The 24,417-nt window shown below is 52.9% G+C and overlaps 2 protein-coding genes across 8 annotated transcripts in view; both read left to right on the top strand.

Annotated features, from left to right (window-relative positions):
* Positions 1-5,606, top strand: part of IP6K2 (inositol hexakisphosphate kinase 2) — a 38,242-nt gene extending 32,636 nt beyond the window's left edge. For all 3 annotated transcript variants that reach the window (XM_049862497.1, XM_049862495.1, XM_049862498.1), the window contains exons 3-6: positions 282-504; positions 1,397-1,572; positions 4,208-4,383; positions 4,861-5,606. In XM_049862497.1, coding sequence (XP_049718454.1) covers positions 282-504; positions 1,397-1,572; positions 4,208-4,383; positions 4,861-5,361 — 1,076 coding nt within the window. In that variant the 3' untranslated portion in view covers positions 5,362-5,606. The remainder of the gene's footprint in view (positions 1-281; positions 505-1,396; positions 1,573-4,207; positions 4,384-4,860) is intronic.
* A 2,256-nt stretch (positions 5,607-7,862) lies between these two features.
* NCKIPSD (NCK interacting protein with SH3 domain) lies at positions 7,863-18,685 on the top strand. Of its 5 annotated transcripts, none has more exons than XR_007514462.1 (13): positions 7,863-8,136; positions 10,687-10,796; positions 10,937-11,141; positions 11,284-11,374; positions 11,633-12,123; positions 13,420-13,590; positions 13,760-13,846; positions 13,921-14,059; positions 14,143-14,223; positions 14,411-14,539; positions 14,630-14,722; positions 14,851-15,979; positions 17,784-17,862. XR_007514462.1 is itself a non-coding variant. In XM_049863059.1 (13 exons), exons 1-13 carry the CDS (start codon positions 7,966-7,968, stop codon positions 17,985-17,987), a joined length of 2,145 nt encoding a protein of 714 aa, XP_049719016.1. In that variant the 5' UTR covers positions 7,863-7,965; the 3' UTR covers positions 17,988-18,685. The 5 variants fall into 5 exon arrangements, 4 of the variants coding, with proteins under 4 accessions (XP_049719016.1, XP_049719017.1, XP_049719015.1 ...); XM_049863059.1 differs by having other exon boundaries at positions 14,851-15,023; positions 17,784-18,685; XM_049863060.1 differs by having other exon boundaries at positions 11,284-11,347; positions 14,851-15,132; positions 17,784-17,993.
* Positions 18,686-24,417: the final 5,732 nt, after the last annotated feature.

Raw genomic sequence — 24,417 nt, 5'->3', positions numbered from 1 at the left:
ATGATGGAAAAATGTGTCTTGTAATTCTTTGGCTTTTGCCTTGCTGAGTGCATCAGAGAGGAAGACTCTCAACCATGTTTGCTCCCTAATCGCTTGTCTTGTATGGTGTCATCTTTTCTAGCTGTTTTGATATTTGTTAGGTTTGCAGATGAGTTTGGGGCCTCTGGCAACAGAGAGACTAAGGAACAGGGTAAGAAAAAAAAAAAAATGTTACAATCATGTTATTTAGAACGCATCTTCCTGTAGAATTAAAAGTCTGCTTGCTCCTCACCCCCTTCCAGGTGTGGTGTCTGTGTGCTTTGAAGAAGATGAAGACAGGAATTTGTGTTTAATAGCGTATCCGTTAAAAGGGGACCATGGAACTGTGGACAGTATAGACAATTCAGACTGTGAACCAAAAAGTAAGCTCCTAAGATGGACAAACAAAAAACATCATGTTCTAGAAACCGAAAAGACTCCCAAGGACTGGGTGCGCCAGCACCGGAAGGAGGAGAAGATGAAGAGGTGGGTGTAGACTGAGAGGGGGATCATGGGGTCTGTGGGAGGGGTCTTGGTCAGGGCCTGGCCCCCCGAAGCCAAGGACTCACAGGATGGTCTTAGTAGGTGCCTCATCACTCAGTGGCTGTTCTCACATGGCATGTCTGCCCAGCTCCTCCCTGATTAGATCATTCCATTCTGGGGAAATGGCTGCTGCAACAGCTGTAAACAAGATTCAGCTGCTCATTCCTTCAGTTACTGCCCTGTGCCAGGCCCTCTGCTATGTCCTGGAGTGTAGCACTGACCAAGACAGGAGCCATCCCTGTACCTTAGGTTGCTCAGAGATAGCGGAGGATGGAACAGTCTTGCTGAAATTTGGGGGTCTGCCAAAACAGGTCCTTCAAAGTGTTGCACCTTGGCAGAACTTGTGAAATATAGGTAGTATATATACAGTGAAGTATCTATAATGTAGCTAAGCAAGTTGACTTATTCCCGTGGAATTTCAATTTAGATTTTCCCAGCCTCCAGCGTTCAGAGGCAGAGGACCCTGGATATACCACAAGCTGGGGTGGTGCTGGCTAAAATAGGGCAGTGGAGGCTGCCTGTCTGCCCATAGGGAAAGTGGGGGAGATGAGGCCAGAGGCTGTTCTTGCATCTTAGGCTCTCCTTGCTGTAGAAAACAATGGGCTGCCTCCTTAATTATTTTTTTGAAATGAACTTTATTGAGGTATAATATACATTCAATAGAATGCACCCAGTTGAGCTATTCAGTTTAATGAGTTTTGCAGATATATACACTATAAATACCACCACAGCAAGATACCAAACTTCTCATCACTCCAGAAAGTTCCTTTGTACCTCTTTGGCCATTATTAATGTTGATAAAACATAGTGATTTATTATCCTTATCTCTTTATAGCCATAAGTTGGAAGAAGAATTTGAATGGTTAAAGAAATCTGAAGTCTTATACTACAGTGTAGAAAAAAAGGGAAACGTGAGTTCACAGCTTAAACACTCTAACCCTTGGAGCATGAAGTGTCACCAGCAACAGTTACAGCGAATGAAGGAGAACGTGAAACATCGGAACCAGTACAGTATCCTTTGTTCACAGAGCATCCCTGTCTTGGGGGTGTGGGGGGAATAGTGAGGAAGGCTCTTGGAACCCGGAGAGGTAGATTTTTTAGTAACAATTTTCCTTCTCTATTAGGATTGTGCCAGGACACCCTGTGTGATAACCATGGGCAAATCTCCCCTCCTTCAGGGCTGGGGGCTGGCATAGGAGTATAGGTGGTAAGGAAGGTGAGGGGTACCTCATGAAGGGGCCAGTCTGCATTGGGTAAGCCTGGGTAGCCTAGAGGAAGAGGGCAAGGGACTGGTCCCTGTTGTCAGACTCTTGAAGGGGTCCCTGCTCAGTGCTCACCTGCCAAGGCCAGGGGCGTGACTATCCTTTAGGTCCTGGTTCACCAGACCAGGAGATGGGCAGTGCATGAGGAAAGCACCAGGGCCCTTCTTCTTTTTTCCCTCTCACCCATTAAGCTATGCTTCTTTTGTTTAGATTTTTTTTTTTTTTTTTAATTGTCTAACACGGAGGGGAATGTGTCTCAGATAAAATTGAGGACTTTTTTTTTTTTTTAACTAGGGGAAAATTTAATAAACACATTAAAAATAGACTAGAATGTTGAACTCATAAGTACCCATGACCCATGTGATGAGTCTCATGTCATTGCCATCTGTATACACCCAGCAACCCCCAGCTGGATTATTTTTAAAGCAGAGCTCAGGTATATTATTAAGTCTGTGTGTACCTCAGCATGTATTGAAAAATAAGGATTTTTAAAACAAATATTATCATTCCTTAGAAAGTGGACAGTAATTCTTTAATGTCAGGTATCTGAGTTTGTGCCCACATTTTCCTGATTGTCTCATAAATGCTTTTATTGATGGCTTGTTTCAATGGGAATCCCAATGAAGTTCACACTCATCTCGTTGCATGAGTTCAAAGGATTCAAGTCTTTTTAGATGCCTCGTTTTTTCTCCTTGGAGATGTCAGAAAAACCAGGTGTTGTAGAGTTCCCCACAGTCTGGGTTTTGCTGACTGAACCCCTGTGGTTTCTCTGTCCCCTGTGTTTCTAGTAAGCTGATAATTGGATCTGAAGGCTTGATCAGATTCAGTTTAATTTTGGGGTGGGGGCAACAGTCTCTCATAAATGGTATTGTGCATGTCTAGCGAGAAGCACAGTGTTTAGTTGTCTTTCTCTTTGCATCATCATTGTCTTAGCTCCATTTTTCATTAGGCGATTTTCTAATTCTGTCATATTCTTCAGTCATTAGAATCCATCATTCCTTATAGAATCCTGTAAAGAGAAGCTTTCCCTCCTCAACTATGTGGTTATCCTGAGGTATAGTCCATATAGGAAAGAGTAGGTTAAATGTTCACTTTCCTTCATTTACTAGATACTTGGAGTATGAGTGTTCCCACCCACCACCCATCACCCACCACTGCCGTCAAGTCAATTCCGACTCATAGCGACCCTATAGGACAAAATAGAACTGCCCCACAGAGTTTCCAAGGAGAGCCTGGTGGATTCAAACTGCCGACCTTTTGGTTAGCAGCTGTAGCTCTTAACCACTACACCACCAGCGTTTCCTGAGTGTTCCCAACATCATCCAAAGATGACCAGTGAGTGTTTTAGCATCATTATAAGTGCATGGATTTAAATACATTCAATGTGTCCACTGCAGTTGTCCTTAATGATGCTCACATCATGCCATCTAAGGCTAGCAAGAGCCTCTTCAGATAGGCTCCTAAGTCATTTTGATATAACCATGGTAGTCTGTGATAGCTATCTTGCTTTCTGGTATGAAAACATGCTCCCAAGGTCATGTATATTTCCTGCCTCAGATCTGAGCTAAGACTCTTGGGAGACTTTTGGGTAAAGGGCCAAATAGTAAATATTTTAGGCTTTCCAGGCCATACTGTCTCTGCCACAGCTCTGCTGTGGTAGCATGAAAGCAGCCATAGACAGTAATATAAGCAAATAAGCATAGTTGTGTTCCAGTAATACTTTATTTATGGTCATTGAAATTTTTGATATAATTTTCATGTACCATGAAATTTTATTTTTCTTATTTTTTTCCCCCATTTAAAAATGTAAAAACCATGCCTAGCTTACAGAGTATCCAACAGGCAATAGACTGTAGCTCGCCAATCCCTTCTGTAAGGATCCCTGGTTTCTTTTAATGGGAAATGGGAAGGGCACAGTCTGGGTGTTAGGGGTGTTCCTCCTCGTCATTGTTTCTAGGCCTTTTCAGTGGACACAGCTGGGAAATACACATTTATTCTAAAGAAAAGTATTTTCCTGAATTCATACCGATACTTCAGTTCACATATAGTACTTCGGGATTCACTGAACTTATTTGATATTCTATTTGTAATTGAGGACAATATGCTGCTGGACCTAGTCCTACCCCTGGCTGAGTTCAGGGAATTATGTGTCTCCTGGGGGAAGGGGACAGGAAGAGAGGTGAAGGTACTCTTAGTTCTCTAGCCAGCCTTGGGTTTCCTCCCTGGGAGACAGTAGGACTGATGCGGCCCTCTTAAGCTGGCCATCATGAAGCCCTGTGGGCCCAGCTTCTTTGGGACACTATGTGCAGGCATTGTGCCGCAGGAGTGCCAAGTCCCCGTATAGCAGCACTTCCTCTTGGCGGGGATTGTCCTTAACCACTCAGAATTTATTTTACTGGAGAACCTGACCTCTCGCTATGAGGTACCTTGTGTCCTGGACCTCAAGATGGGTACACGCCAGCATGGTGATGATGCTTCAGAGGAGAAGGCAGCCAACCAGATCCGCAAATGCCAGCAGAGCACATCTGCAGTCATCGGGGTGCGCGTGTGTGGCATGCAGGTGAGGGGTGTGCTGGCGCATGGCATGGGCTGACCAGGGCATCCAGTGGCTGCCACTCCCCTGCCCTGACAGGCTTGTTTTCTCAAAAGATTCTAGGTTTCACACTCTTTAGTCTCACTTTTTCGTTAGAAAAGATACGCACACCTGCACAATCCCCTGTGGGGCTGCTGTTGCTGCTAAGCTAAGTCCAGAGGGTCTGTGGACATGAGTGGGGAGGAAGGAAAGGGTTAGGCCCTCACCACTGACCCACATGCCAGCCAGAGGGCTGGTGCACAGTGATGGAGCCCAGATCAGAGGGCTGCATCCCAGGAGGGTGGTGATCGGGGAGGACAGTGGCTCATGTGTAGCTTTTGTATTTGACAAGTTAAAGAATCTGATCCAGGGCTGCCACATTGCCTCCCTTTCCTCTCTGCCATCTCCAGTGTCCAGGCTCTGAAACCACCCTCAGCACCTGACCTGCTGGTCTTCTTCCCACAGGTGTACCAGGCAGGCAGCGGGCAGCTCATGTTTATGAACAAGTATCATGGGCGGAAGCTGTCAGTGCAGGGCTTCAAGGAGGCACTTTTCCAGTTCTTCCACAATGGGCGATACCTGCGCCGAGAGCTCCTGGGCCCTGTGCTCAAGAAGCTGGCTGAGCTCAAGGCAGTGTTAGAGCGACAGGAATCCTACCGCTTCTACTCAAGCTCCCTGCTGGTCATCTATGATGGTAAGGAGCGGCCGGAGGTGGCTCTGGACTCAGATGCTGAGGACTTGGAGGACCTGTCAGAGGAGTCAGCCGACGAGTCTGCTGGTGCCTATGCCTACAAGCCCATCGGCACTAGCTCAGTGGATGTGCGCATGATTGACTTTGCACACACCACCTGCAGGCTATATGGCGAGGACAGCGTGGTACATGAGGGACAGGACGCTGGCTATATCTTTGGGCTCCAGAGCCTGATAGACATTGTCACAGAAATAAGCGAGGAAAGTGGAGAGTGAGTCTGCTGTCTGCACCGGCACCTGAGAGACTTTATGTCCCAGGCACAGCTGTGCTGTGTCAGGGAGAAGCGGAGGAGGCCAGTATGGCCAGGCGGTTGCCTCTGCAGCCTGGAGCTGACCCGCAGAGGCCCCACCCACCCTCGGAATCTTTATTTATTTTAACTATTTCTTCAACATTCCACATTTGATGATACAGATACCTCTTTCTTCCCTGAGTGTAAATGTTCCAATACAAATCTTTTTGTTAATTGTATATAGTATTGCTGTCATTCTTGCCGGGGCAGGCAGCCTCTCCTACCCCCAACCCTCAGAAGCCTCACCACCTGCTGGGATCTCCACCCATGCCTAGCTGAACACAAGGTTCTCCTGGCCACCACTTCCCCGCCCAGACCCCAAAACTTCATAGCCTCTTGGCTTGATCCTTAATCTCTCAACCCAACACCCTGAGGTACCCCAACCTAGTACCCTGAGGTCACCTAAAAAGCACCTCTACACACACAACAGCTAGACCCTTCTGAGGTCTGTTCGGACTTAGCATCCAGGGCCCTCTACCCAAAGAACCCCACGTGATACAGGTCTCCCCCTGGCCCCATGCACCTTAAGCCAGAGTTGGGCAGTGGGTGTTCCAAATCCCAAGTTCAGCTTTTAATGGCTCCTGCTGTACCAAACAAAAATAACTTGTTGCCATCAAGTTGGTTCCAAGTCATAGTGACCCTAGAGGACAGAGTAGAGCTGCCCATGGGATTTCCAAGGAGCGGCTGGTGGATTCAAACTGCTGGTCGTCTGTTTAGCAGCCGGAGCGCCTAACCACTGCGCCACCAGGGCTCCCCTGTTCTAGCAGCTGCTAATTGGCTGGACATTGTGATGTGAGATATCCAGGAGCCAATGCTCGGGCCTTGTAGCTTCCAGGCTGTGGTGAAAGGACCCAGAAGGGTGGATCTCAAGGAGAGGGGATGTTTGGGCAGGGTGGTGGTCTTGGTTATACCACCTGTTGGCTATACCACCTGTCCCTGCTACCACACCATTCTGGGCATGGCTGCAGCTACACTGATCTCATCCTTCACAAGCCCTCAAGAAACTACCTCAGGTCCAGGAGGAGAGAGGGTGGTGAGAGGTCTCGAACCGCCAGTAAGTAAGTCTTGAACAGAGCCAGTAAGTAACCCGAGGAGGACCGCAGACCCTGTGCAGAGAGGGCAAGGTCTAAGTGGTCCAGTTCTAGCAGCCCTACTCCCCAGCCGCTTCTGTCTCAGACCTTCCCAGAGCCTCCTCCCTAAGGCCCACTATGCCTGTGGCCACTGTGTCCCAAAACAGGCCAACTGCATACACGAGCCTGGCCATTCTCACACCCCCTGCTCCCTGGGCCCAGTCTTCCAGTGGGAGTGTGGCTGAACACACACAAAGGGAAGGCCCCCAGACACCCTCTAGATCCAGGGCTGTCAAAGACCTGGAGGTCAAGACACAACTGGAAATATGGACTGGCCAACCATGGTCTACCTGCCATGTGGCACCCCACTCCCCACCCTTCATAAGCCCTCCTGTCTGCCCTCAGAAGAAAAAACAAAGGCAATAAAGTAGCAATGTGAGAATGACTATGTTAAGGAAGGGTGAGTGACTGAATGCTACGAGGGAGGGAGAGGAAGTGTCCCAGGCCTTGGGAAAAATACACAAAGGCTCCAGGATAGAGAGGGAGAGTGAGAAGCCAGCGATTGAAGGGAGGATACCAAAAAAATCAAACCCGTTGCCATCGAGTGGATTCTGACTCATAGCGACCCTACAGGACAGAGTAGAACTGCCCCAGGGTTTTCAAGGCTGTAATCTTTAGAGAAGCAGACTGCCACATCCTTCTCCCACAGAGTCGCTGGTGGGTTCTAATCATCAACCTTTAGGTTAGCAGCCAAGCGCTGAACCACTGGGCCACCAGAGCTCCTCTGAAGGGAGGATGAGGGGCCCTAAAAGGATGGAAGAAGTTTGAGTCTGGGAATGGCCCGACCTGGTTTCTGTTTTTAGCCTCCTTTCCCGGGCTCTTTCTCCCTACTGCCCACCACGGGAGGCAGGCCCGAGTAAGAACGTGTTGAAGAAGGGTGCAGAGACCTAGAGGTGCCAAGGAGACCGGGCCCCCTCCGGGGCCTACAAATGTCGGATCATCTGAATCCAACAATGGGACCGTCCTGTCGAGGTCGCTGTTCTGTTAGTGGGTCTGGGGCGACAGAGGCGCGCTCGAGTATGCGTGCCGTTGGGACTGCGCGGGGAAAGCTGCTTTATCAAGGCCAAGCGCCCGAACTTGAACGGGAGAAGAGAGTAGAGGGTCTGGGAGGCCAGGGTTTCGAGGGGAGGATGCTGGGGGTCCGGGAGGTCCGGTGCTGAGGGGGCGGCAGAGTCTGGAGCCCGGCCGCGCCACGCCGCTTGGGGCCGCCAGGGGGCGCCGCGCTCCCGCGCGTAAGTCGACACACTCTTGGGGCGGGGCTGCGGCGGGCGCGCGCGCGCACGCGTGGTGTCACGGGGCGGGGTGGAGCGGGCGCGGCGCGGCGCTCCGGGCCTGGCGTCTTGGCTGTGCAACCTTCGCCACCTAACCTACCCCGGCACGGCACGACCCAGCCCGGCCCCATGTACCGCGCGCTTTACGCCTTCCGCTCGGCGGAGCCCAACGCTCTGCCATTCTCCGCGGGCGAGACCTTCCTGGTGCTGGAGCGCAGCAGCGCGCACTGGTGGTTGGCGGCGCGAGCGCGCAGCGGCGAGACGGGTTACGTGCCACCCGCCTACCTGCGCCGCCTGCAGGTGAGTGTGCCCCTCCTCCGCCCAGCCTCAGCAGCCCAGAGACTGAGCCCCATCACAGGTCCGCGGAACCGACCCCGGGACCCCAGGGAACCCAGGCCCTCTGGAACTCGAGGCCGGGACCTCCAGCACACCCAGACTCACGAGACTGGGACCCCAAGACTTGGAACCGCCCACAAGAGACCAGGGCCTTCACTGCCAACTCTGAGGACTCCAGACCTACCAAAAGCTTAACTCTGGGACTCTCAGACTTCTGGGGACCCCATATCCATTGATACTTTAGGACCCAGCATCTGAACCCCTATCTGAATAGGAGTCCGGAGCTAGACCCACCAAACTCTGGCCAGTTCCCCAGATCCCTAAGATCCCAGGCCCTTAATATGCCCCTAACCTGGATCCCCAGGATCCCACACTCTTGCCTCCCACCTTCAAACCCCCAACTGGAGCCACCTCCTCCACCCCTGAGACCCAGGCCACCTTGGTCACTACGTGTTTTTCCAACCATCTCCCAGTTCTTCAACCCCCTACTTGGACCCTGAAGCCATAGACACCCCCATCCCCTAGGTGACCCTGAGCCTTGAGACCTCAGTGTCACTCCTGTTCCCAAGACCCTCAACCCCCTTTGAACCAAGGACCCCAGCCACTGCTGACACTCCCTGACATCACTACCCCCACCACAAGTCAGGCCCTGGTTTCTCAGGCTTTCTTCCTCTGAAATTAGGGGATTCATCCTGCCCTGTCCCCAGCCTCCAGAGCGGGCTACTCCCATTGTAAGGAAGTGAGCTACCCAGTGGCATCCCCTGGTCTGGCCACAGCCCCATTTCCTTCCACTGGGGGCTGCAGCCCCAGTTTCTGTTTCCTAAGAGTAGCCCTGCTGCAGGGGCCAGGATGGGGTGCCTCCAGCTGGTCTATTCTGACCATGGGAGGAAGAAGGGCCTGGAATTTCCAGGCCTGGCCTGTGGCAGACACCCCTGCCCCCTCCTAGTCCCCAGTCTTTAGGAAACATACTGTCCCAGCCCAGTTCAGAACAGAAATAATGGCATAAATTTGGACATATGTCATCTGGTCTTATCAGAACAAGGGGATGGGTATGGGGGCTTCCTCACAGACCTTCAGTCTGATCCCATCTAGGAGTACCTGGGTTGAGAGTGGGGAGGGGCCTGGACACCTGGGTTGCTGAGTTGTTGTGTCAGACCCAGCCTTGCTGGGGCCTGGTGCTTGTTGGAGGCCTCTGAGGAAATGCCTGCCTCTTCCTCCACTGTAGGGCCAGTGGGGCTGGACATTCGGGAAGGGCAGAGAGGCTACCATCTTCTGTTTTGTGTCTGTCTCCCGCTCTCTCTCTCTCTGTCTCTCTCTTTCTCAGTTTCGGCTCCTTTTTGCATATCCGCTTCTGTCTCAGTCACCCTGACTCTTTGTGTCTGTCATTCTGATGCTTCATCTTTGTGTGTGTGTCTGTCTTCCTCCCTCATATCCTTTGCCTTTCTCTGTCTCAGTCACTCAGTTTTTTTCTGTGTTTTCTGTCTCCCTGTGCCTCCATCTCCCTCAGTGTGCCTCAGCTCTCCTCTAAGTCTCTTGATGTCTTTCTGACTGCGTGTGTGTGTCTTTGTTTTTCTGTCTCCCTCTCTCTGTCTTATGTCTCCCTCTACTCTGGCACATCTCGCACTACCTAGAGGGCTTTGCTGACCTCTGTGTCCATCTGTCTGTCCCCATCAGGGAAGCTTCTGAAACCTGCTCTGGAGTGAGCCCATCTCTGAGGCCCCTTTGTAGCCTAATGGACTGGGTGTGCTAGGGACAGTGGAGGGGTGGAGGTGAGTGGTCCCACGGCTTCCCCCCTCTCCATGCCAGGCAAGCTGGGTAAGATTGGACCCCTGGGTTGCTGGGGATAGCAGCGCAGAGCCTGGGGCTCCACTCTCATGTCCATCCTTTGCCACAAACAGAAATGCTGCTTCCCAGGGCAGGTATTGAGGATTCCTAGGACAGCTTGAGGGGGGCGGAGGCCAGCAGCCAGGAAAGGAGGGAGGTCAGGTCTCTGCCAGTCCTTGGCTCCCAGGGCCTGCAGAGGGCTCTCCAGGGGAAGGGCTGTTCTAGAGCATGACCTTCATTTTGTGAAGGACCAGTACGTTCCAAAGTGATTTAGTAAGGGTTCAGACAGGAAACCTCCTGCTTGACATCTCGACCCAGGCTCTGAGCTGAGCCCAGGGGCAAATCTGGGTGTGCCATCTTGGCCTCACGGGAGGGAGCCCTGGACTATGTTTTTGCCCTGGACCCCTGGTTTATGGAGACATCTTGGCTGAGAGCCTCACTGTGGGGTGAAAAATTCTGTGTGAGGCCCCAATATGTAAAATGGCAATGTGGGGGCACCCTGTGTCCCTGCTCCCTGAGGGACAGCTTGAGAACCCCATTCCATACACTCATTCAACTGCCTGTGCTCATGCCCAGTATCCCGGGGCCTGGCCATAGTGGTCCCTGCCTGCCCTGGGCTCATCTGGGCTGGATCTGGGCTGGGTTCCCCCACTTGGCCCCAGGTCTAACTGCCCATCCCTGCCTCCCTAGGGCCTGGAGCAGGATGTCCTGCAGGCCATTGACCGGGCCATTGAGGCTGTGCACAATGCAGCCATGCGGGATGGTGGCAAGTACAGCCTGGAGCAGCGCGGGGTCCTCCAGTGAGTGTGCAGGGGTGAGGAGTACCCCCTTGTGAGCATGGTGGAGTGGAAGAGATGGTGGGGCATGGGGAGGTGGGGGAGCATGTAATGACTTTGGGAGTTGTGAAGTACCCCGCAACAGTCTCCCTGCCCCCCATCAGGAAGCTGATCTACCACCGGAAAGAGACCCTGTCCCGCAGAGGCCCCTCAGCCCCCAACCCTGCAGCTATGACCCCGTCCGCCAGTGACCACCACCTGGATGCTGCTGCTGCCAGGCAGCCCAATGGGATGTGTCGTGCTGGGTTCGAGCGGCAACACAGCCTGCCCAGTTCTGAGCATGTCGGGGTAGATGGAGGCCTCTACCAGGTACATGGTGAGGGCACCCAGGGGAAGGGGGGATGGACTTAAGGCTTTGTCCAGAGGCTTGAGATGTCTACTCAGGTCAGAGATGCAGCCCAGAGCTCAGGGCCCAGCGAGGCTGCCATCCAGGCCCTCTCTGTCCTCCCAGATCCCACCTCAGCCTCGCCGAGCAGCACCTGCCACACCACCCCCACCCGTGAAACGTCGAGACCGTGAGGCTCTGGTGGCCTTGGGGAGTGGTGAGAAGGCTAGAGGGGGCTGGGGGAACTGGGGGACGCTCTGTGCTTGGAGTGACTGCTATGCCAGTGTCCGGGAGACAGGCGCTCCAGGCTTAGGAGCAGGACAGGGGCCATGTTAGATCGTTTGGAGCACTGGGCTTGGTGGGGAGACAGGGCCTAGCAGAGGAACTGGGCCCTGCGTTGGGGGACAGGGGCTTTGGGCTTGTTGGGGAAGGATCCCTCGGGGCTGCCCCAACACGGCATCCACTCTGCCCACAGGCGGCCGCACCACCACGCCCTCGGCGGGGAGCTCTGTGTCCAGCGGCTCCTCGGTCAGCAGCACCTCCCTAGACACACTCTACACTGGCTCCAGCCCATCTGAGCCAGGCCCCAGCTGCTCACCCACACCCCCACCTGTGCCCCGCCGAGGCACCCATACCACTGTTTCCCAGGCCCAGACCTCTCCATCCAAGGTGCCAACCCCCGAGCCCACTGCAGACGAGGTGGCAGTTGGTACAGCCTCGGCCCCTGATGAGCTGGAGGCCCTGGGTGCACTGAGCCTGGGAACGACAGAGGAGAAGGCAGTGGCTGAGACAGCTGTGCCAAGGAGCATTGGGGCAGAGCTGATGGAGCTTGTGCGGAGAAACACTGGCCTGAGCCATGAGCTGTGCCGCGTGGCCATCGGCGTCGTGGTGGGTCACATCCAGGCCTCCGTGCCAGCCAGCTCACCCGTCATGGAGCAGGTCCTCCTCTCGCTGGTAGAGGGCAAGGTGAGGGTGGACGGCACAGCTAGGAGCCTCCCCACCCCGTTCCCACTCTCACGCATTTGTGCAGCCTTTACTTGACAGGTATTTGTCCAGCTCCAGCTCTGGGCTTTGTGTTTGCTGGGCACTGGGGACACTGGAGCTGAGCCCTGAAGGAAGAGTATTCCAGACAGAGGCTCAGCCTGAACAAGGACTATGAGGCAGGACCAAGCTTGGCTTATGGGAGGAAATAGAGCCAGCGCAGCTAGAACGCAGGGAGTGAGGGAGCAGCAGGGTGGGACAAGACGAGACCTGGGCAGATGTGGGTGGCTGGGCAGATGTGGGTGGCCAGGAGTTCTCCCTGGCTGTAGGGAAGGAACAGACATAGGCAGGGGTGAGGTGAGGACCATGCCTGCTGGCCTTGGCCATGGAGAGAAACTGGTGCTTCAGGAGCTGTAGTGGAGACCTGGGTGCTGACTCAGCTGTGAGGGGGTGAAGTATATGGGCATCATGGGGTGGGACCCTTTGCCAAGGTTGGGACACTGGTCAGGGAACAGGACTGGCAGGTATAGAGCCCACTCTGCACATTGGGGGGCTGGATGGGCCAGAGGTCCCTACCTGCAGGCTCCCCAACTCCTCCTTCTCTGGTCTGGGGGGGACGGGGGTGGTGGGTCAGTGGGTTTGCCTCTGCTGGGCACGGCGGGCAGCATTCAAGGGAAGTATGGGAGGTGGGTCGGTGGCAAGCCCAGTGGTCACTGTGTGTGGATTCAGAGAGTGGGATCTCAGTCACATCAGGCAGTGACAGTCCGTGGCCCAGCTGGCAGTGTTTACCCAGGTCTGGGGTGGGAGGCATTGTTGGGAAACACCTCACTGGTGCACCTTATGCAGAACCCTGTCCAGCAGGTCATCAAGGCCAGTGCCTGAGGAGTCACCTAATGAGGGGCTTTAGAACTGGGCCAGCGCCCTTGGGAGCCTGGTATTGAGGGGTAGGCGTGGGAGCAGGGCTTGTGTGGGAGACTGAGTGGGAGGACTGGGAGAAACAGTGGGCAGAGAGAAGTTGGGCCTGGTCCCCTCACAAATCCTGAGACAACACTGACCAGGGCATCTTTGGTAGATGAGGCCAAACCCCCTTCCTTACCCATCACCAGCCTGGAACTCATGCCCATGACCTTGGGATCTGGGTCAAGCTCTCTCCCCAGCTGTGAGCCATGAAGGACTTGAGCTCACAGAGTATAGGCCAATGGGTAGAGTTGCCAGGCCTTCGGGACTTCTTGGAGGTGGTGACAGGCAGGAAGTGTGTTCAGCCATGCCTCTCCCTGCCAGGATCTGAGCACAGCCCTGCCCTCAGGGCAGGTCTGCCACGACCAGCAGCGGCTGGAGGTGATCTTTGCAGACCTGGCCCGGCGGAAGGACGATGCCCAGCAACGCAGCTGGGCACTGTACGAGGATGAGAGCGTCATTCGCTGCTATCTGGAGGAACTGCTGCACATTCTGGTGCGGAATGGGGCACCGGACGGCCCAAGTGTGTCCCTAGCATGTGGAGCAGTAACCTTCCCCCCACACTGTGACATATCTGAGCCTCCCGACACGTCTGGGCTCGGCGCTCACACGTGGCTGTGCAGCTCCGGCTGGGTGACTCCATCACACTTCCTCCTCCCCACAGACTGACGCGGACCCTGAAGTTTGCAAGAAGATGTGCAAGAGGAACGAGTTTGAGTCCGTCTTGGCTTTGGTGGCCTATTACCAAATGGTGTGTGAGGCTGAGGGGAGGGCCCTGGGTGAGGGTGGGCTAGTGGGCACTGAGCACACAGGGTCCCCTGCCAGGAGCACCGGGTGTCACTGCGGCTGCTGCTCCTCAAGTGTTTCGGCGCCATGTGCAGCCTGGATGCAGCTATCATCTCCACGCTCGTGTCGTCTGTGCTGCCTGTGGAGCTGGCGCGGGACATGCAGACAGACACACAGGGTGAGGCGGGCTTGGGGGCTCCTGCCGTCTGAGGAAAGTTCCCACCATGGGCAGGGGTTCTGACTGCTTGCCTTTCCCCCCAGACCACCAGAAGCTCTGCTACTCTGCCCTCATCCTGGCCATGGTCTTCTCCATGGGGGAGGCAGTGCCCTACGCACACTATGGTAAGAAAGCAGATTGCCAACCAGTTGACCACAAGGTGACCACAGCCAGCTGGAACCAGGACCTGAGGGCCTGGGGACTCACTGGTCACAGCCTGACAGGGATAGGATGTCCCCAGGGTTCACAGGGAGGCTGGGTGGTGTGGGGAAGGGAGGGAGGGCTGCAGACCTCTGTGTGCCCCACCCCCAGAGCACTTGGGCACACCCTTCGCCCAGTTTCTGCTGAGCGTCGTCGAGGACGGGCTACCTTCGGATACCACAGAGCAGCTGCCAGACCTTTGCATGAACCTGCTTCTGGCTCTCAACCTGCACCTTCCAGGTAAGGGTCAGGCCTGGGCGGGAGGTGACTGACTCAGGGCACTCCAGGCTCACCACGTGTGCTTCTGTCTACGCCCATGTCCTTCTTTAGCTCCTGACCAGAACGTCATCATGGCTGCCCTGAGCAAACATGCCAATGTCAAGGTCTTCTCCGAGAAGCTGCTGTTGCTCCTGAACAGAGGGGGTGAGGAGCCCAGATATCTGTGCAATTCCACTTTGATGCCTTGTGACTCCATGATCCCCATAACCCATTGGAGTGACTCTGGGATCCCTTCGAGAACTGCCCTGATCCCTGTGACCTTTGTCTCCTAGATGACCCTGTGCGCATCTTCATGCATGAGCCGCAGCCGCCACACTCTGTCCTCAAGTTCCTGCAGGATGTGTTCGCCAGCCCCACCACGGCAGCCATCTTCTACCACACAGACATGATGGTGCTCATCGACATCACTGTGCGGCACATCGCGGACCTTTCACCCGGAGAGAAGGTGCCTGGACGAGGCTGCAGTGAGGACAGGAACCATGTGGAAATGGAACTAAATGGGGAGGATGTGACACTGAGTGGAGAAGGGGTCCCAGGGGCACTACTTAAGCCAGGTAGGTGTAGGAGGCCACTCAGAAGCCACACCAGTTGTGCCGAGACCTGAAGGAGCCAGCCATGAGGTGGGCCAGGGTGTTTGGGGGAAGCAAGAGTGGCTTGAGTAGGGGGAGGTAAGGAAGAGGAAGTGGTGTTGGCACAAAGCATGGAGGGAATTGTTTCCTCTCAGAGGAGGACAAGTGTCCAGAGGGTCCTGAGCCATGATGATGTGGTCCCGTGTACATCCTGCATGGCACGTAGGCAGTAAGAGCAAAGTGCAAGTGAGAGCCGGAGAGGAAGCTTCCGAGAGGAAGCATGGTCCAGAGAGGAAGCTCCTAAGGCTGCCCAGGGGGCATGGATGGCAGGGGACAGGCTGAGGCACAATGAGGTCAAGCTTAGGGTGTATTGGAGGTGAGTCCTACAGGGCCTGCTGCTGGACCAGATGTGGGCGTGGGAGGCAAGGGACAGGAGAAGCAAGGAGGACATGGAAAAATCTGTCTTGAGCAACTGGGTGGGTGAAGTGCTGATTATCGAGGTGGGGAAGAGGGAAAAGAAACTTTTTTTCTGGGAAAATGAGAGTTTTGCTTTAAATATGTCAAGATTGAGAAGATCCCTGCCAGGCACAGGGGCGTCAGGGAGACAGTGGGGTGCAGTGCGACTGGAGAGAGACTCGAGCTGCTGGTGCATAGATGTGATGGGAAGTCTGTGGTGTGCGATCGCCTGTGGAATGAAACAGGATCAGCAGGAAGCGTGCGGCCATGAGCAGGGCAAAGCCCAGGAGGGAAACCAAGAGAGCAGGAACCCCAAAGCCACATGCTTGGAGTGAGAGGGAGATGGGCTGTCCACACTGGGCAGAGCCTAAGTAAGGTGAGGACTGAGAACTGGCTGTTGGAGTTGCCACATTGAGGTCAGTGGGGACTGATGAGAAATGTCAGTGGAGTGGAGGGAGGGAGTCTGAATGGGATTTGTAGCGGGGGCGAGGGGAGGTAGCTTCAATGGGGACAACTTTTGAGTTTTGCTGTGAAGGGGAACGGAAAAATGGAGAGTCACTGGAGGAGGATGTGGGGTCAAGAAGAGTGCTTTAAAGGGGGTGATCCTGGTGCCTGTCCTGGGCCAGTGGGAATGAGCCAGTATCACGGAGAAATGGGCCACATGGTGGGAAGTGGGCTACTGCAGGAGGCGAGTAGCTGAGGCAGCAGGCAGGGCCCAGGCCTGGAGGTTGGGATGACCCTGACGGGAGCCAGGGCAGTGGGTTCCGGTGTGGGCAGGTGAGATGTGAGTGTGAGAAGGAAAGGTGAGGGAAGATCTCTGAAAGATTGCTTCATTTTCTCCATGAAGCATAAGTCCAGCCGACCAGGAAGTTCAGGTTTGGAAAATGGGGAGCAAGGTGTGTGGTGTTCCTTTAGGGAGAGTAGACGCCGCAGAGAAGTGCTGTGGCCATCCTGGGCAGTGCTGAGTGTCCATCTGGGGTTTGTGGTCATGAGAAGCTCAGGCCTGTGGCACGGCGCCGTAGCTGTCTGCTGCTTGGACATGGCAGTGGATGCGCAGGCGCCGTGGTCTGACCAGGACTGGGAGTTAGCAGGGTGATGCTGCCCAAAGTAGGCTTTGCTATTGATTCCTCTAATCAAAGGGGAAGAGAGAAACGAGAGATGGTGATGGTGGTGGACAGAGAAAAAATGAGGGGGTTGAGTCAATGGACTGGGGGTCCCAGTGAGGACAAGGAAGAGTTTGGGATTTGAGTTATAAGGGCTGTTGGAGTTGCTTAAACCAGAGGTGCTGGGAGTATGGGTTGCAGGGAGAAGTGTTAGAGATGGATTCAGGGTATATGAAGACAGTAAGATGGCCAGGCCTTACAGATGGTTGGAACTAGGGTGTGACAGGAGAGAGGAATTAAAGAGGACTCCTGGGCTTCTGGAGCCCTGGTGGCGCAGTGGTGAAGTGTTCAGCTGCTAACCAAAAGGTCGGCAGTTTGAATCCAATGAAGTAGTTCTACTCTGTCATACAGGGTTGCTATGAGTGGTAATCCACTCAATGGCAACGGGTTCCTGGGTTTCTGGCTGGCCATTTGGATGAGAGAAGTACCCTTTATTAAACAAGATAACACGAGAAAGCCTTCAGCTGGGGGAGAGTGGGGGGGATCATGAGTTGGATTGTGGGTATATGGGTTTAAGGCCTCTCTGAGATTCATAGGACATGACAAGTGGGCAGATGGATGTTCTCAAAGGGAGCTCACAGCAGAGGTCCAAGCGGGAGGTTTGAATGTGGGTCAGTATTTGAAACCGTGGGTGTGAACGAATCCTTCCAGCATGCGGGAGGATAAAGTGAGAAGCAGCAGGCTTTTGACTGACAGGCAGCAGCACCTTGAGGACCCAACATTAAAGGACAGCCAGGGGCCTGCTGCCTCCCCTTGCACCTCTCTGAGCCAGGCCCAGCCACATTCTGGGACCATCTGTGGTGGGATGACTCAGTCATTCACTTACTCATTCAACAACCATCAAAGTCCAGTTCCGTGCCAGGGACACTCTGAGCTCTGGGGATGCATCCTTGGTGTTCAGTGGTGTGAGCCAGTCTACAGCCCTGTGGTCCACATGGCTGCCATAGGACATTAGTGGCCTGTCTCTGTCTAGTGGCGATGGCAGGACCTCCCTGAGTCGGCCTGCTCTTCCCACAGCTGCGCATGGAGTACCTCTCCCTGATGCATGCTGTGGTCCGTTCCACGCCCTACCTGCAGCACCGCCACCGGCTGCCCGACCTGCAGGCCACACTGCGCCGCATCCTGGCTGAGGAGGAGGACTCGCCCCAGTGCCAAATGGACCGCATGATTGTCCAAGAGATGTGCAAGGAATTCCCAGTGCTGGGCGAGGCCCCCAGCTAGCGCCCCCTCCTGCCTCCCTTCCCTGCAGCCCCGGGCAGAGTGTAAAGGACCCGGAGGGCTTGGCCCCAAGAATGTTTTGCACTGGCAGTGTGAAGGGAGAAGGTGGTGGAAGGGCCCTGAGCAGGGACCCCCCACCCAAAGTAGAGCTAATGCTTGGAGGGGTCAAATGTGGGATTGGGGACCATAGTCTGGGAGTTGTGCCAGGCGGGGTAGGGGGAGAGATGTGCCAGCTAAAGCCCCTCCATCCCCTGGTAGGCTGCCTCTTCAGCATCCCCCACCCAATACACACGCATACTCAGAGTCCTGCTGCTCCCCCAGGCTGGGTCAGTGCCCCCATCCCCACCCGCCTGGTCTGTGTCCTGGACCTCAGCAAGCCATGTCCTTGAGCTGAGGGGAGGCACCTCCCACCAGCTCTGTTCTTTGCCTTAGCTTTGCAGTTGAGTCCTGCTCATGTGTGCCCCCATCCCCTTGGCGTTGCTGCCCCTTTATCCCACCCCTGGGATCCTTGGCCAAGTTGCTGCTTTGAAAGCGGGATCTTAGGGACAGGCCATCCATCCTGGAGCCTCACAGGGTGGGGTTATGGCCCTGAGAAAGCCAATGACAGAATCTATTTTCTCTGTAAAAATGTAGACTGAAAAGCCATGTGTATTTTCCTATGTGCTGCATCTTACCTTTGGAAATAAACCACAGGCATCTGAAAACAGACTTCCCTGTGTGATACTGGTCAGGGGTGGGAGGGTGGGTGGGGCACTGGGGACTCAGAACCCCATCACTCTACCTGCACTGACCTCTCCAGCCAGAGGCGGTGATGACACTCAGACAGGCCTGGTTTTCAAGGCTGCTTGAGTTCATTCCAGCCTCTCCTCTGAGTTCCCACTTTTCTTAGGCCCCTGCACTGCAACCAGTGCCCCTTGGTCCATTTACCTGTCTGCCCCTCCACTAGGCTTTGCTTACATCTTTCTCTTTGCCTTAAATGCCTTACCTACCTTCCCTGTTGAAATGTTGAAACTCTATCATCCTTTCTAGCTACTCAGTAAAGCAGATCCCACCCCCAGCCCTGGCCTCCCAACTTAACAGAGGCTCTCAGCAGATGGGGGCAGTCAGGAACTCACAGGCAGACACCAATCAGAAGTAATTTTCAGCAGTTCCCTTCGTTTTTTTACCCAAGATGATGAATGGCACAAGATGCCACACATTCAGAATTACTGTACTGACACTGGTAATTCCAGCCAAGACTTCTGGAGGAAATCTACAGCAAGAGGCATAGGGCTGCCAGGGCTGGAGGTGGGGCCCCAAGAAACAGGTCCTCAGGAAGCTGGGGTAGGGACATTCAACAGGGAACCCATGGGAAAGGCTCAGGAGGCTTACAGGAAGTAAGCCTTAACCCCTCCTTAACCATTGACTGCTTCAGAAGGCTAAGTACACAGGCTCACCTGGACCTGAGGAAGGGTTGACAAAATTTGGCCCCAGTAAACCTCTATGGATAAGGAACCCTGGTGGCACAACACTTAACCACTCAGTTGCTAACCAGAAGGTTGGCAGTTTGAACCCCCCAGCTGCTCTGAAGAAGAAAAGATCTGGTGATCTGCTCCCATAAAGATTACAGCCTAGGAAATCCTATGGGGCAATTCTACTCTGTCCAATAGGGTCACTATGACTTAGAATTGACTTCAGGGTACACAACAACAACAAAGCTCTGTGGGGCACAATGTGGTCCTCCGTCTTTGTTCTGGAGGCATCTGACTCCCCTATGACACTGTGGCTTCTAGTCACTACTCCTTTCTCATTGGTATGCTGAAGACAGAAAATTATTCACAAAGATAGTGTAATTTGGTGAAAAGTACAGGTCCTCAGGAAGCTGAGGCAGAAACATCTGACAGCCTCCAGTGCTTTGTTCTCTGGTAGAAGGCACACACGAAGCTTGCAGGAAGAGCAGAACTGTGCTGTGCCATCTGTCCCAGTGCTGGTACCTATAGCCTCCATGACAGGAGGATCAGGAGCCCAAACAAACATGCTCTGTGGGAGCCCTGGACCCTATCCCTTCAGCAATGGTTTTACAGTGCAAACTTCCAACCACAAAGGGAGATTATCTTCATGATTGGAGAATTCCTCTCAGGGAGGGAACTGTCTTTGTTTGAGGGAACATCTCTATGGCTGCTTAGAAGGATGATAGACTTGGGATGTAGGTGGCTTGGCAGGAGAAAGAGCAATGAGAGAGCACTGAGCCACACAATGGAAGAAAGGGGGTGCTTGAGTGGGGCTGAGAAGAAAAACTCAAGAAATCTTAGTGGGGAGAAATGAGGGGTAGGGGCTTGGACTGACCTCTGGGCTAGAAATGGGCACCTAAATGTGCTGGCACCGTGTCTGTGGGACATGCACCCTGGACCCCAGCTGTGCATGCACAAGGCCACTACAGTTTTCCAAAGTGGTTGCACCAATGTACACTCCTCCAGCAGTTTCGATTGCTCCACATCTTTCCTGAAATTTGGTATTGTCAATCTGTCATTTTCATTTTATCCATTCTGATGGGAGTATAGTGGCATGTAATTTATTTTTAAATGTGCCTTTCCCTGATGATTAAAGATGTTGAACTCCTTTCCATTAGTTTCCTGGCTATTTGGATATCATTTTTTGTGAAGTGCCTTTTCAAATCTCTTGCCCATTCATCTATTGGGTTTTCTATCTTTTATGGATTTGTAGAATGTATTCAGGATATGAGTCCTTGGGTTATAGTCTTATAATTTCTTCTCCTACTCTCTTATTGTTGTCTTTTGATGAAAAGAAGTTCTTGTTTGTAAGGTAAACCAATTTATCAATATTTTTCTTTATGGCTAGTGCATTTTGTGCCCTGTTAAAAAAATCCTTGCCTACTCTAAAGTCATGAAGATCTTCTATGTTCTCCTCTAGAAGCTGTATTGTCTTTCCTTTCACATTCGGATGTCAAATCCATATGGAATTATACAGTAGAGGTCTCATTTCATTTTTTTTTCTATATGAATATCCAACTGATCCAGTAGCACTTATTGAAAAATCCATCCTTTTGAGTTGCTTGTCAAAATTCAAGTATCCGTACATCAACCTATCTATCTCTGGACTTTGTTCCCTTGGTCTGCCTATCCCCACATCAGCACCACATGATCATGGTTTCTGTAGCTTGTTAAATTTTAATAACCAGTCAGGGAAATTGTTCTACTTTGGTTTTCTTCAAGACTATCTTAGGTATTCTTGGCCCTCATACATTTAAAATCTAGTTTGTCAATTCACACACACACACACAACAATCTACTGGGATTTTGATTGGAGTTGCATTGAATCTATGTACCAATTTGGGAAGAATTGGCATGTTTACAATATTGAATCTTCCTATCTTTGAACATAGTTTTTCAGTCCATTTATGTCTTTCTTTCAATAATGTTTTTTGCAGAGTCTTTGCACATCTTTCATTAGATTTATTTCTCATCATTTGATGCTACTTGATGGTATCATTGTTTAACATTTTTATTTTCTGATATATAGTTATTACAACTGATTTTTATATATTTACCTTGTTTCCAACAACTTCGCTAAACTCATTCATTCTAATAATCTATCTGTAGGTTCTTTTGGATTTTTTACATACACAATCCTGTTGCTTATAAATGAGTTTTATTTTTTTCCTTTCCAATACTCCTATTTTTTATTTTTTTTTCTTGCCTTACTGTACTGGTTAGCCCCTCCAATACAATATGGAGGCTTGTGGTCATGAATGTAAAATGAGACCAGTTAACCCTTTTGTGTGTTTTTCTCAGCAATCCTGTACTGCCCCAGAGATAAGGAATACACAGTCTGTTTTAAATGGGGTTAGATTTTAGTCCAAAAGACCTCTTTAAAGTGCTAAAAAGCAAAGATGTCACCTTGAAGACTAAGGTGCACCTGACCCAAGTCATGGTGTTTCCAATTGGTTCATAATGCATGCAAAAGCTGAACAACGAATAAGGAAGACCGAAGAATTGATGCCTTTGAACTACAGTGTTGGCGAAGAATATTGAATATATCATGGACTGCCAGGAGAACAAACAAATCTGTCTTGGAAGAAGTACAACCAGAATTCTCCTTAGAAGCAAGGACTACATCTCACATACTTTGGATGTATTATCAGGAGGGACCAGTCCCTGGAGAAGGACATCATGCTTGGTAAAATAGAGAGTCAGTGAAAAAGAGGAAGACCCTAAAGGAGATGATTTACACAGTGGCTGCAACAATGGGCTCAAGCATACCAATGATTGTGAGGATAGTGCAGGACTGGGGAGTGTTTCGTTCTGTTGTACATAGGTTCACTGTGAGTCAGAACCAACTCAATGGCACGTAACAACAAGATTGTAGCCCAGTCCGTTTGACTAAGAGTAGGGCAGGGGAATTGTTTAGCACTGCATTCTATAAGGCTAATGGTAAAGGTGAGGAGCTGAGGAGGTGATGGACAATAGATTGGAGGAGGCCTCAGTGAGGTCTAAGAACTGTTGGATAATTGAGCTGAATGGGCTGGCCAGGTCTTTGCCCTGCTCTTCCCACAAGGAATCCCTGGCTAGAAGGAGGCAGTAGGCAAACACAGGATGGGAGAGAAAAGGCAGGAGAAGGGGGATTGAGATGTCCCAGAGGACAAGCTTTTGCCTCTGGCCTCCTGACTGGCTCTCCATCTGTCCCATAAAAAAAAAAAAAAAGTCCCATAGAAGCCTCAAATTCAGATGTCTGGGCACTGTGGCCCCTGAGTGAAGTTTGGAGCTGATGAGAGAAGGAGGGTGAGCCATGTGGGGGGTCTGTGTTCCTAGGAAGTAGAGGCAAGTGGAGTGAGAACTATCACTAACATTTGGTTTTTGTATTTACAGGAGGCAATAGGTGCTGCCACTGGGGGTGGGCATAGATGTGAGTGCAGCCGAGGAGGGGGAGGCCTCCATGAAGGCACAGTCATAAAGGGAGGGACAACCAAGGAGGCAGGTACAGTGTGGACTGTCAGGGAGAGCCATCTGAAGTCCACACAGAGGCTCAGGGCAGTATCAGCTGAGGCAAGTGCCAGCCCTAGTGGTGGGGGAGGAAAACATCTTCATTTCTCTCAGCTGTGGTCCCTTTACACCTTTTTCGCACATTGCCCGCACATCTCCAAGGCCTTCCCCAGCAGATGCTGAGAGCCTCTTTGTCATTCAAGGTCCTGCTCAGGCATCTTCTCCTCCAGGAAGTCTTTCCAGATTGCTAAATTGAGTCTGGCCCCTCCTCTGGGTCCTCAGCAGTCTTTGCCCGAGCGCCGCGCTTGTCTCTCTCCGTCGTCGGTTGTCAGGTTTTGTGCCCTTCATTCTCTAGATCAAGGGCGGAGGTCCCATCAGAACAACGTCCAGGGCCTCCCTCCTGCGGCCCTGAACCGATTGGACCCCCATTGGACGGTGTTTCGCCTTCAGCGTCTCATCCACAAGCGCAGACCCGCAGGAACCTAGACCGTGTATTGGCCTCGAGCCTGCGACCCCAAGAGGATTTTCAAATTGAGAGACGCGGAGAACCCAACTAGAACCCACTAGCCTGCTCTCCTCCACCACGTGAGGCGCTCCGGAGGCGGAACCTGAGGGAGCCCCGCCTACCGGGAGCGAAGAAGTCAAGATGCTTGGGAATGGGCCATGTGATTGGTCGGTGGTGATGTCATAGGTACCATTCGAGGCGGGCTTAAGCCTTTGGCCTGGAGTTCTCTGCTTGTTTGAAGCATGATCAGCCCGGTATGGGGAGCCGCGCCCGCTGGAGCGTTCAGGGCCCCGACCGTGACGCCCTCCTCGGTCCCAAGACGCCTGCGTTCTCTGCATGTAGTGCTGCAGCCTGTTTCCGCGGCTGCCTCTGCAGACGGGTCTACAGAGCGCCTCCTGGGTTATCTCTCCGGAGAAGCCAGAAACCCAGTCTCCTTCTCCCCGACAATGAGTCAGCCTTGGCGGGCGGGGCCTCCCATTGTGCCAATAGAAACAATGACTCTGATCGGAACGCTCCGCCTCCTCCCCGCCCCCTCCCGCCTCTTCTTCTGTGACGTCTATTCCGCCTAGTTCGCTCATTGGCCAGCCGGGATCGGTGTATGCCAGGAGCTGCAGTGCGCGGGTAGAGCTGGATTGAACCACCAGAGGAGGGCTGAACCTCTGTTAGCCCCTTCAAGGGGTTAAAGGACGTGGTCGTGGCGGGTGAGGGGCGGGGATCTGGAGCAATCGGGCCGTCAGCCGTGCAGCAACACCGGGCTCCACGTGGCTTCCCAGAGCGTTCAGGACCCGCGGCCTGGGGAGAGGGTGTAGCCTCCAGTGGAGGAGCTCACAGCTCGAGATACCGCTGGGATCCTGGGGGTCAAGGGAGAATTTGGCCCCTAATCCTGCAGCCTTGGGCCAGTCAACTCCCGTACATGCTCCGCAAGCGTGTTCCAAACAAGCAGATGTTC

This window comes from Elephas maximus, chromosome 20, assembly GCF_024166365.1.
Source record: "Elephas maximus indicus isolate mEleMax1 chromosome 20, mEleMax1 primary haplotype, whole genome shotgun sequence".
Taxonomy (NCBI): Eukaryota; Metazoa; Chordata; class Mammalia; order Proboscidea; family Elephantidae; genus Elephas; species Elephas maximus.
The sequence above is the reverse complement of the archived record's forward strand: the minus strand, read 5'-3'. Positions and strand labels throughout refer to the sequence as shown.

Excerpts from the sequence above, each read along its gene's own strand:
- NCKIPSD (XM_049863058.1), top strand. The coding sequence starts at position 7,966 with ATGTACCGCGCGCTTTACGCCTTCCGCTCGGCGGAGCCCAACGCTCTG. Across the intron at positions 11,375-11,632 it reads TCTGGTGGCCTTGGGGAGTG|GCGGCCGCACCACCACGCCC; the intron begins GTGAGAAGGCTA and ends CTCTGCCCACAG. Across the intron at positions 14,224-14,410 it reads AGTGCCCTACGCACACTATG|AGCACTTGGGCACACCCTTC; the intron begins GTAAGAAAGCAG and ends CCCCACCCCCAG.